General features: G+C 44.5%; 1 protein-coding gene across 2 annotated transcripts in view; it reads right to left on the bottom strand.

Annotated features, from left to right (window-relative positions):
- The window catches only part of PDCD6IP (programmed cell death 6 interacting protein), a 28,370-nt gene extending 16,210 nt beyond the window's left edge, over window positions 1-12,160 (bottom strand). Inside the window, exons 1-6 of one of the 2 annotated variants that reach the window (XM_079947763.1) lie at window positions 11,838-12,160; window positions 8,011-8,065; window positions 7,203-7,272; window positions 6,137-6,264; window positions 3,527-3,680; window positions 1,541-1,641 (exon numbers count right to left, since the gene is read on the bottom strand). In XM_079947763.1, coding sequence (XP_079803889.1) covers window positions 1,541-1,641; window positions 3,527-3,680; window positions 6,137-6,264; window positions 7,203-7,272; window positions 8,011-8,065; window positions 11,838-12,043 — 714 coding nt within the window. In that variant the 5' untranslated portion in view covers window positions 12,044-12,160. The remainder of the gene's footprint in view (window positions 1-1,540; window positions 1,642-3,526; window positions 3,681-6,136; window positions 6,265-7,202; window positions 7,273-8,010; window positions 8,066-11,837) is intronic. The other variant, XM_079947764.1, reaches the window with a different exon arrangement.
- Between the last annotated feature and the right edge of the window lie 521 nt (window positions 12,161-12,681).

Below are 12,681 nucleotides of genomic sequence, written 5' to 3'. Positions count from 1 at the left end.
CAGGCTTCCCACAAACATGTGGTTGGCCACCAGGAAAACAGGATGCTGGACTAAATGGGCCATTGGCAGGCTTAAGTTCTTACTGAATATTAAATACATAACTGCACAGAAAGAGGTAGAGATCCACTGAGCATGATTCTTCAAGGAGGAACTACTGTGATTGTGTGGTTCTTGAGAATCCCTGTGATCTGCCAATTCACATGGGAAGAATTCATCTTGAAGTTGCTGGATATGACGATGTGGAAGAGACAGTATGTGTAAACTTGACTAACATAGCAAAATGGATCCAACTGCTGAAGCAGCTTCTAATTACTTCCCTGTCAATGATTACGTAAGAGGTTACCTCATCCTCTATTTCCAGCCTCACTGAAAGTGCTTGTGCAACAGGAATTCAAACTTTAAAACACTCTTCCAAAGAAAGCTTTATGTCTGGTCTACAAAAAGCTTTATGTCTGGTCTACACACACAACAAAATGTGGTAGTAGAATGCAGTAACGTTTTAAAAACCTGTTGCTTTCCTATGAAACATACACAGTCTTTAAAAATGATCTCCACCTGCAACCAGGTTTAAGGTTTGACGCAGAATAAGCTATATGTGTTGCACATGTAAACAAGGTGTAAGTTGGCATAAAATGAATGAGTCATAATTACTGAACTGCATACCAGTGCACATATTCCAAGGTCCATCCTGTTATCAGCTCCTCCTGCCTTTCCTAGCTCACTCTCAGTAGCTGTGCTGAGCATGAAGCAAAGGGGCAAATCTAGTGGAAAAGCAACACCCAGCCCTTTTACTAAATTAATTTAAAAAGTGTTGACACATGAACTCAAGCAGCAACTATATCAAGGAAAAGGAGGGCTGTTGAACCTGAAAACATAGCCCCTCTGAAAATTTAAGTATTAATAGCCAAGCCAGCAGCAATGTCTCCTAACAAAAGCACCATATTACTAACTTACACAGGCCCTTACACCAACTCTAGAGTTGAGACTGCATCCAAATAACTGATACACAAGAACAGCTAACGTACATCTTGAAAAGGAGGAAGTTTGAAATAACATTTTTGCTTTTATTACCTGTTTCTGAAAGCCATGAAATCAAGCAACAGCACACGCATACTGCCACCAAGCCTATCTCAAGATCAGTTTTTTGGTTGTGAAAGAGAATGGTACAGTAAAGACCGAAGCATAAGTTCCATTACGAAGTATGTTAGTTTGAATTAATTTTTAGTAAAGAATTGAAACCACATTCCCAGGTAGAGGGGGAGAGTCAGAGAAACATCCCAAATAAAATTTTTGTAAAACAATTTTTTACAGGTTTGGGTTTTTTTACAATCAAGCAGTATATAAATTTAAATAAATAAACCAGATTGTCTAACTGAAGGACATAATGTTGAAGCAACAAGTTGGAATGAATCGATGTGCTTTCCTAAATCTATAACAATTAGCAAGTATTCATTGGCTTCATGTGGGGTTCTTCAAAATTTAGTTACGATTCCTAAATTTTCCTTTCTTCATAAGCCGCCTTCACTAGGAAGTTACTAACCTTGGGTAATGTATCCTTGTACTGACACTGTTTGAAAGCGTCGCCGTAATAGTCAGCAGCTTGATTTGCAAGTTTAGCAATGATGGCATCTTTCATTTTATCTAAAACAAAATATAGATGGCATTAAAACATATGACAGTTTGCAAAGCAGTAGCAAGGCAGTACTTTTTGCATGTACAACTTACAAGAGTAAGACCATATTAAAATCCAGTGGAAAAGTGTGATCTGTGTTAAAAGTTCTGAATATTTTATGTACACTAAAGCAGCCACATTGTTTAGCTTTAGGAACTTACTGCCTTTTAAAGAATTTCATTCAAATCTCTTTGAATTAATAGAATATAATATTTCTAAGAAATGTATAAATCAAGTAATAGATTTCCAAAGGGAAGTCCAGTTATCAGACATCATATTCCACATCTACAACGTAAACTTGGTAGAAGAGCCTTACCAGGGTTTGCAAGCTCTAATCATGTCTTGTTTTGAACAACACTTTTTAAATCCAAGTATTATAGAATCATAGAATAGAATCATAGAGTTGGAAGAGACCACAAGGGCCATCGACTCCAACCCCCTGCCAAGCAGGAAACACCATCAGAGCACTCCTGACATATGGTTGTCAAGCCTCTGCTTAAAGACCTCCAAAGAAGGAGACTCCACCACACTCCTTGGCAGCAAATTCCACTGTCGAACAGCTCTTACTGTCAGGAAGTTCTTCCTAATGTTTAGGTTTATTAACTAGGCTGTTGTGTGAAAGTTATATTATAGCATCTTCAAATCTGCTTTGAAAATAATCCAAATGGTTGATGCACTTCTAAAATGCATATGATGATCCATGCTTCCCCCCACAACTACTGCTCCCCACATTTTCTATGCAAACTTATAAATCAAATGTCAATACTCTGGCAATCTACTAGCCCACAATAATCTTATTAAACTTTCAGAAATACATGATCATAATAAAAAACAGACCAGCTCCAGAGCAAACAGTTTCTGTGCTTGTTTGTAACCAGCAGCATATTACTAATAGATTTTATTGCTCATACTATTTTGCTTGCTGCATTGTAATATTTTTTTAAAGATGGGATATAAATGCATATAGAAATAGAGCAAAATATGAAATAAATTTATCAAGTGGCCCAATCAATTTTCTACATTACTAAGGGTAAATTAATAAAAGACAGTGTCTCATTAGCTGCTCCTTAGCTGTGGTGGCAGATGAGGTTGCAGAATGTGCATGTAGAGGACACAGCGGAATATACAGGTGTAATGGTATTGTGTGGTTACTCGTGCGTAAACTGCCTCCACTTCGATTAGGTGGTTTGCTCAAACATGTTCAGGGTTAGAGCTCGCCCTCCGTGACCTGTTAGTCACTTGCAGAATCTGCCAGTGGGCGTTTCTTGAATCTCTTCCAGCATAAAAGCTGCTTGACCCCAAGTCTCCGCCTATGTTCCCTGCGCGGAACGCGTCTGCGCAAGTAAGGGGATGGCAAGGGCGTGCCAGCGCTCTCTCCGCTGGTTTCGGTTGAAGGGTCTTGGAGCCCTGACACCGATTCCTCCAGCTCCTCTCTATTGGTGTCACACTGAATTCCTTCCCCCAGACTGGTTCCCTCTCCGGCATCGCTCTGGAGCCCTGACTCCGCTTTTCGCTCTGATGTCAGTTCCCTGACAACAGGCAACCCCTATTTACATACATTCAATTTACATGTAGCCCCAGAAATCCGGAATTAGGGAGAAGAAACCTGAAGAGCCTCAACAAAGCGCCACTTCCAGGCTTGCAATGAGACCCTCCCCAGAGCCCGAAGGAGACATCCTCTCCAAACTCTGGGGAAGGTCTTCTCATGAGCCAGATCTAGGTTTGTTGAGACTGCTCAGCTGATCACACTGAAAAGCTTTTCATTGAAATTAGGAGCAATGCTAATTGTCGTAGTTCCTACCGTAGCAAAACAAAAAACTGAAATGTAAAAATTACAAGTAGACCATTACATACCTCTGGTAGCTTTTAGAAAAAAGACTTCTTGAGCCTGAGCCAGCATGATTAGGCTTAGTGTTCCAACTGTATCTGGGGAGATGTCCACTGTAGGTTCTCGACTTAATGACGAAAGGACAGTATCTTTAATGTGCTGGAAGGCACCACTAGCAAACTTGAGAGAAAATGATATTCTATTAAAGACACATGTTTGATGTCATGATGAACAAACATATTGCAAATTTAGGTTTCTGCTGGTTTTGTATTTAGTAGAACTCAGATTTTTGAGCTAGACCGAGTGATGCTAACACCAACAATTCTGAGGTTGCAGCAAGACAGAGAGGCAATGCTGCTTAAACATTGAGAGCTCAAAAGTCAATTTTTTTTCTAAGTCTGTAAAATATACCTCCTTTGTATTAGAAAACTGTATTCCGGTCTATTTTAAATTGCTATGAAAGGGAAATCTATAAAAGTATAATTATTTAAATCACTGTGATGTCGGTGTCGATATCCAAGAATGTTGTTTGTTGTTTCTTTTCAGGACAACTGAAAAAAGCTGACAGTACTCCCATCTGTGCAAACAGTGAGGGTGTCAACTGATGTCTTTCCAAATTCCTTCAATGATCTCAGAGTTAAGGCCTATGTACCGTATTTTTCATCCCATAGGACGCTCCGTCCCATAGGACGCACCTACTTTTTTGGGGGGGAAATAAAGGAAAAAAATTTTTCCTTTATTTCCCCCCCAAAACCAGGTCGGGGAACAGTGGGATGGCGGTGCTGCGCCTCCCCGCTGTCCCCCGAGCTTGTGGGGCTGGCCGATGTCTGCCTGGCGCGAGGGGCGCTCTGCTTCAGGGCGCCCCGCGTGTCGGGCGGCAGGCTACTGTCCACAGCATGGGGAGCCCTCTGTTTCAGGGCGCCCCACGCGCCCCCCCGTGCGCAAGGCTTGCCGACACCAGCGCAGAGCACGGGGCGTCCTCCAAAGGGCGCCCCGTGCTCCGCGCTGCCGGCTGCCACCCGCAAGCCATGCGCGCCCGGGGGGAGTAAGGCTTGCGGATAGCTTCCTGGAGCTTGGAGAGCGAGAGACGTCGGTGCGTACCGACGCCTCTCGCTCTCCAGGCTTCAGCGAAAGCCTGCATTCGCCCCATAGGACTCACACACATTTCCCCTTCATTTTTGGAGGGGAAAAAGTGCGTCCCTCAGTAGCTCAGACCTTTTGAAGTACCGTATTTTTCGCCCCATAGGACGCACCTAATTTTTTTTTTTGGGGGGGGGGGGAATAAAGAAAAAAAATTATTCCCCCCCCCCAGGCACGGGGCAGGCGCGGGGGAAGCCCGAGCTTCCCCCGACCCCAGCCCCCAGAACAGCCTGCTATCCGCAAGCCTAGGGAGCCGCGCCGGTCTCCCCAGGCTTGCGGAGAGGTGCGCGAAGCCCGGGCGCGCTCTTCAGCACGCACCAGGCTTCGGAATGCAGGCAGCTCTGCGCCACCCTCCGGAGCCCCGCGCGGCTTGGCACCGGGCTCCGGAGGGTGGCGCAGAGCTGCAGGAAGCCCGGGAGCGCAGGCAGCTCTGCGCGATCCGGAGGGTGGCGCAGAGCTGCAGGAAGCCCGGGAAAGCCTGCATTCGCTCCATAGGACGCACACACATTTCCCCTTCATTTTTGGAGGGGGAAAAGTGCATCCTATAGGGCGAAAAATACGGTATGTAGACTAACCTTCCCCAACCTGGTGCCCCCCAGATGTTTTGGACTACAACTCCCATCATTCCTGACCACTCATCATGCTGGCTGGGGCTGACAGGAGTTATAATAATAATAAAAAAACCTGAAGGGTATCAGACAGATGGTGTAGACAGTTGCCATGATACAGTTAGCTGTTTCATATGCTTCCTCAGTTTTCAAAAACAGAATGGGGGGTGAGGTAGGCTTTGCTACCCAGCAGCCTCTCACATTCCAAAGAAAAGTGAACACATGCAGTTCCAACTATGCTTTTCATAGGATTTGCCCCCTTTTAAGTCAGACTACTGGTTCCCTAACTGAACCAGAATAAATTTGAAATGTAGCATGATGCCCTAGGGCAGTGTTTCCCAACCTTTGGTCTCTAGCTGTTTTCGGACTACATTACCCACCATCCCTGACCACTGGTACTGCTAGCTAGGGATGATGGGAGTTGTAGTCCAAAAGCAGCTGGAGACCCAAGGTTGGGAAACACTGCTCTAGGGCATCCAATTTATATATCCACCAGATGTCAAAGAAAAAAACAACTACCAGACTTTTAGAAGACATCTGAAGGCAGCCCTGTTTAGGGAAGCTTTTAATGTTTAATAGGTTATTGTATTTTAGTGTTCTGTTGGAAGCCACCCAGAGCGGCTGGGGAAACCCAGCCAGATGGGTGGGTTATAAATAAATTATTCTTATTCTTATTCTTATTAGGCAAAGCTACAACTTAACGAAGTTACAACTGTGTTTCAAAGTGAATAAACCCATTGCATGTTTCTCACCACCTTGTCCAACAATGAACGGTCATTGTCCCACAACCAAGGTGTAGCTTTTTGAACATAGAATCAATCATACATGGCCAAATTTCAAGACAACTAATAGCAATTTCAATCGTATGTTAGAGAGAAAAAGAAATACCTGATAATGTTTAGCAGCAGCTTTCAACCCTTCATCACTGTCAAGATTCTGTTCTGCTGCTATCTGGCTAGCCAATGCTCCACAATTGAACAACACACAAGTCTTCTCATAGCCCAAACTTGCCAAAGCTGAAAGAAAATATGCATGGAAAGTATGTGTTTTGCAAGTATAAATATTCTAATTAATTAAAAAAATGCCTTAAAGCACATTTTTTTTTAAAAAAAAACCTACCTCAACCTTGAGCTAGAGAACATATGCCTGCATTCTGTGTACAGTGGTGCCTCGCAAGACGAAATTAATCCGTTCCGTGAGGCTCTTCGTATAGCGGTTTTTTCGTCTTGCGAAGCAAGCCCATTGACAGCTTAGCGGATTAGCGCTATTAGCGGTTTAGCGGCTTTTAGCGATCAGCTGTTAAGCGGCTTATCAGCGGATCAGCTGATAAGCGGCTTAGCGGCTTAGGAAAAGGGGGGGGAAAGGGGAAAAAACCCGCAGGAACTCGCAAGACATTTTCGTCTTGCGAAGCAAGCCCATAGGGAAATTCGTTTTGCGAAGCGCCTCCAAAACGGAAAACCCTTTCGTCTAGCGGGTTTCCCATCTTGCGAGGCGTTCGTCTTGCGGGGCACCACTGTATAGAATTACATTTTCAGGAATCCCCTGCTTGCACTCAGCCAGCTGGTAAATATAAATATATGGCTTCTTTGAAATATTGATCTTTTAAAAAGATGACTGAAAACATGAATTGAAAGGCTGTACAAATTTCACTTATTTTTCTGTATCTCAATACTATACAGTTACAGATAGGTAGCCGTGTTGGTCTGCCATAGTCAAAACAAAATAAAAAAATTCCTTCCAGTAGCACCTTAAAGACCAACTAAGTTAGTTCTTGGTATGAGCTTTCGTGTGCATGCACACTTCTTCTGTATCTGAAGAAGTGTGCATGCACACGAAAGTTCATACCAAGAACTAATTTAGTTGGTCTTTAAGGTGCTACTGGAAGGAATTTTTTTATTTTGTTTTCAATACTATACAATTTAACTCAGATTTCATTTTCATAAGAGAAGCTTACCAAGTTTGACAGATCCTCCAAAGAGCGACCCTTTGTCAAAAGCATCTTTCCAAGTAAAGGTTACACAGATCTGTAAGTATGAGAACAGAAAGTTAATTTCCAGTTTTAAGAAAGATATGGATCAGTCTTCCGCATCCTCTTGCCCTACATATCTTGCTGGACTCCAAGGCTCCTCAACCCCATCCAGCAAAGCCAATGGTCAGGGATGATAAGAACTGAAGTCCAACAATTCATGGAGGCTACCAGGTTTTGTTTTGTTTTGTTTTGTTTTTTGGGGGGGGGGTTAAATTGATGCAGGCTTTCCAAGAAAATCTAAGCAGAAATATACATGCCAAAATGCAGACAAAAGTTTTTAAGCTCAAAGTAAGAATTACATTATTAAGCAAAATGCAGAACAAATTGTCAGGAAAACAGCAATGGTTTGATGAAAATGGGGGCTCTGAACACATTCACAGCAATCTTTGTCAATCTCTTCTATCAAGCAAATGCGCATCTGGACTTGCAGCCTCCACTCCAAATTAATAACTACAAGCATGTTGAACACAGTAAAATTATTTGAACTGTCGTTAATTTTAATGGGAGTCAATTAAGTATACACATGCAAATCGCTTGTGAAGCCAGTTTGCTTCAAAGCATCGGTCCCTCTTTCCACACATACAACAGCTATAAAATGGTTGCTATTGTTCTTCAAGGATAAGACTTCAGACTCATACACACGAACAGAAACTGCCATCCACTCAGTTTCATGCCACTCTTGGTGCATTTCAATGCCTATCAAAACAATGTTTAACAAGACATAATGCATTACCTGATTCTCAGAAAATGGAAATTTTGGCTCTATGGAACACAGCTGATCATAGTATCTGAAATAAATAAGTAAATATGCATAAGATTAACAGGGATGTTTGCTTTATAAAAAGTCATAAAGTGACTATAAACATACCAAGAAAACAACAATGCCAGAATTTCAACTAGATCATACATGATCCAAGTTAGATGTGAACACTTCAGAGATAACCAGTTTGCATTCTGCAGACGTTTACAGATTGCAATTTTAGCAACATTATATCAATATATTGATCCTTATTTAGGTAAAAATGCTTTTACTATAACCACTAAAAACACTTAAATTACTTAGTGAATGAGCAACAGGTTGTGGACTATGGCTCTTCTTTTTATGAATTTTTATTTTACAGCAGCATTAGTTTCAAATCAAGCATTTGAAATAAAGCAGTACTATATTTTTTTTTAAATCATGTGCTCACTTTTTTGTTTATTTTAAAACAGGAAAACCTTTGCTTTATTTTTTACCTAGGCAGTTTCTTTTCCCAATTAATAACAAAAAAAGAGCATTTTCCAGAGTTACTTCTGGAAAACAAGTTTGTATGTGCCTAGCCAGTTATTCACACCCTGAAAACTTTCAGGCTGGGCCACTGAAATGCATTTTATGTGCAGCTGTCTTTCAGGACTGCTTGGAAACTGCAGCTTGTCCAGAACAGTGTGGCAACATTGCTAACAGGGATCATCCGAACAGATCACAGCTTGCCTGTATTGAAACAACTCCACCAACTCCTAATTAAAGTAAAATTGCTGGTCATGACATTTGAAGCCCTAAACAGCTTAGGACCCAGATATTTCTTGTAATGGCTAACTGTCTCAACCCACCCACTGAGGATTTTTTCTGGGTGACACCACCACCAACAGTACTGTGGCTGGATTTTTTTGTTTCCTGTGGTGGCACTTCCCCTAGAGACCTCATTGCTATCATTTAGGCATCAGGTGACAGAGACATAGCCAGGCAACCCCTGTCTAGCAACAGCTGGTGCTGGTGAACCAGCTGGACGTGGAGAAAGACAATCCATATCATCAAGACTACTTGGGCCTCAAGTGACAGAGTGCACAGAAACAGAGTCAGAAAGTCCAATCTACATACCTTGCCCTTTAGAGGGAGTGCACCCCATTAAGAATAGAGTATCTTCCCATTTCCCATATTTGAATAATACCATGCCACAGAATTTCTGACTTGTCAGGATTCATTTTCAGCTTATTGGTTTCAATTAAAGCCATTACTACATCCATGCACTAAAAAAAGGCACAGCGCATTCACCAAATGTAGATTATGCAAGAAACACAGCTTAGTGTTGCTCAATTATTGGTGGCACTTTGCTGCAACTCTCCAGGTGCCTACTCCTGATGGCTTCATACACAAGTCAGAAGAGCATAGGACCCCATACAGAATGGTCATAGGGCAAGTAAACAAATGCACCTCCTCACTGCCACTCTTTGAATTTGGCCCCGTATGCTGAAGCCAAACCACAGAAAAATTGAGTCTCCAGCCCCCTCATGGCTGACAGTACTCCTTCTGTCTCTCCCCCAACACTAAGAGTGACTAAAGCAGTTTTGGTGCTAAAACCAGGCAATTAGGCCAGTTTGAAATGTAGTGAAATAAGCTTCCTAGAAGCACCCTTGAAGTTGCAGTCACTTTGTTCAAGGAGCAGGGGGGGATGTTTGCAACGAAGTTCATCTTCTGGATCCAGGCATGTTCAATGTAGCTGGTAGCACCACTTCCTGAAGCAAGGCATTAGCTACTTCCTGGACCCATCCAGTCAATACCAGTTCCCTGTTCTGATAATAAGGGCTCCCATCAGCCCAAATCTTCCCAGGTCAGACTATGGCAACGGGGTAACCGTTATCCCATCCAGTCAACCATGAACCCGATGCTCGCCTCGAGGGTGGGATGAGGGGGGATCAGGTCCTGTTTCATATGTTGGGTTGCTGATGAACATCATGACACAGATATCTAAAGATTGTCTACCCAGGGTGATCTCAGTGTAAATGTTGAAATCACCAAAAACCAAAATCCTGGGATTATTCAACACCATACCAAAAAACACCTCTGCGAGCTCAGTTTGACAGACTACTAGGTAGCTAAAGTCTAGGAGAGGAATTCAACATAGCACTAAGGCGATCACAAGCATTTCTGCTTACCTAGTGGAACAATTCCCCTTCTACTCTCTCCAGGTGCTGTTCTGGGGGTTCTCCTGACCCCCCTCATGCGTATTAAGGGATGGCCGGGGGGGGGAGGGGAGAATATTGCTAAACAAAGTGTTTGAATTGTTAAGAGCAACCATTTAGAATACATGCTTGCTCAAAAACTATATGAAGTTTCAAAATGGGAAACTTTATGTAAGTCAATCCACCCTAATTTTTAATGGTATTATCATTTATAAACTCTTCTTTCATTCTGAAAATATCCTTTTAAAATTATCTTATGGGAATTGGGACAGCTGGAGTTCTTGGCCCATTTATAAAAAAATCATAAAGCAGAAAAACAGGTTCTCCTACCTAGAGAATGAAGTGACTATCAAAAAAGTTTAAAAGGACTTCTCTTAGGTTGCCGCCCTGTTTGCAAAATGGAGCATAATTAATCTGCATTATTTCACTCATACTGTGCAGCATTCAAATTCAGAATGCCAAGCAGCAGGAAATGGGAAAATATGGCTTTACTGTAGCGTTTACAAAACAGGGCATTGTTAACAGCAGTCCAGAGTTTCATATGCCAGGCTGTGTTACCCTATGTCAAAGTCTGGGCAGTAGGGACACACCTAAATCTGCTGCTTTGTGCAGGACCTTTGAGATCAATTTCTCCCGCAGTATAAACTTCTGTACGACAACTGGAAGTTCCTGCTTTACCACCGACAGCATTCCTCTCACCTTCAATGCTTCACCTTCTTCTCCCTACACATTTCCCACCTGTAATCGTTTTGTTCCCTGCCGAAAAGTTAACAGATCCCCATATAATCCAGGCCCAACCGAAAGGGCACCGGAGTCCATGAGAAAAGACAGATGCTTGCCCCCCCCCACGCCCTTTATGGAAAGCCTTGGGCTCCATTTTCTGAATACATTTGCTGGAGGATAAGCTCCCCCTGGACACAGCGATTCATTTCCAAGGAAACTTGCATCGGATCCCCTTGTTGACGCGTTTGCCCTCTGTCCGAAACGATGCACTTTGGGAAGAGGAAGGCTCTGAGAAGGAGCAAAGCAAGAACAGAGCATGTGGGGGGGGGTTATCGATGACAAGCACAGACGCGGAGCGGCACCTATTTCGGAGCAGCCACTCCCGAATAAAAACTACTTTAAAGGAGCAAGATCTCGGGAGTTGTACGATGATAATAGTAGTAATAATAATAATAAACCGAAGGCGAAGAGAAGGAAGGAGAAGGCGCCTCCCTCTCTGGGTTGTGTAAGAGAGCGGAAGGTAAAGTACGAGGAAGAGTATCGGTTTAAATTCGTTTAAAAGCACATTCTCAGACGGCGGGTGGGGAGGAGTGCAAACCCTGCGCCGAGAGGTTGTCTTGTTAACTTTGAACCGGCGGCAGCAACTTTTTTTTTTTTTTGGTACCGTGTCTGAGAAAAACGAAGCGCTCGGGACGTTTGCGAGTCCGCGGCTTCCCCGCCCGGCGCCTCCGCCTGGAGCAGAGGCCCGACGGCTCCGGCTGGCCGGTTGAGGGCGCGGCCGGAGCGCAGCGTCACTCTCGCCGTCACCTCACCTGTCCTCTCCCCCCCCCTCCTCCCCCGCCAACGGACGCCAACGGCCGCCGCCAACGCGCGCGCTCCCCTCCCCCGCCCGCTCACCTCAGGAGGGTCTCGAGCGAGCTCTCGTGCTTGTCGAGCGCGCGCCCGAGCGCGCTCTTGCGCAGCTTGTGGAGCTCCTCGGCGGCGCGGACGTGCTCGGCCTGAGACTCCCCGCCGGGGTAGGTCTGCTGGATGAACTTGCACAGCGGCTTGGCCAAGTCCACCTCCGAGGCCTTCTTCAGCTGCACGGTAACGAACGACGCCATCTTCGCCGCCCCCGCCGGTCGGCTCCTCACTTCCTCGGCCCTAACTCAGCGGCTTCAGCGCCGAGCCCGCACTCCCAACTCACTTCCGGCCTCCGCGCAAAAGTTCCGAGTCTCTATGGTCTCCTCACGCCCGGCTGCGTCATCGTCACGCGGCTAGGCCCCGCCCACGACCGCCGCCCCCCCAAAACGAGTCTCCCCCCCCCCCCGCTCTTAGCTCCGCCCAGGAGCCTTTTAGACTTACTTTCCTGGCTCCACCCCATTTTTCCCAGGGCCTGCTTTCCGCGCGCATGCGCTGTTGGCGCTTCTGTCGTTCATACTCCGCTTGGGGGCGGATTGCTTCATTTTGCGGAAGGACGAGCTCGAACGTCAAATAATCCCGAAAGGGACCCATGTTATGTGTCCCTTGGTTGTTGTTACAAGGGTCGGTTTTCCTCAGAAATGCCCGCTTTTGAGGGACCTCATGGCTGCCTCGTCTGCCTGGTGTCTGTTCTGCTGTTCCGTCCTTTTTCTGTCTGGTCTTTGACCTCCCTTCAAAATAAGAAAACCCTTTTTTGTTATTTATTTCTACAATCAGAGGGCGGCTTGGGATATAAAAACACCAAAAAATAACATCAACAAAATGGCCCCGCCATGACTAT

Source organism: Podarcis cretensis, assembly GCF_951804945.1.
Source record: "Podarcis cretensis genome assembly, chromosome: 12".
Taxonomy (NCBI): Eukaryota; Metazoa; Chordata; class Lepidosauria; order Squamata; family Lacertidae; genus Podarcis; species Podarcis cretensis.
The sequence above is the reverse complement of the archived record's forward strand: the minus strand, read 5'-3'. Positions and strand labels throughout refer to the sequence as shown.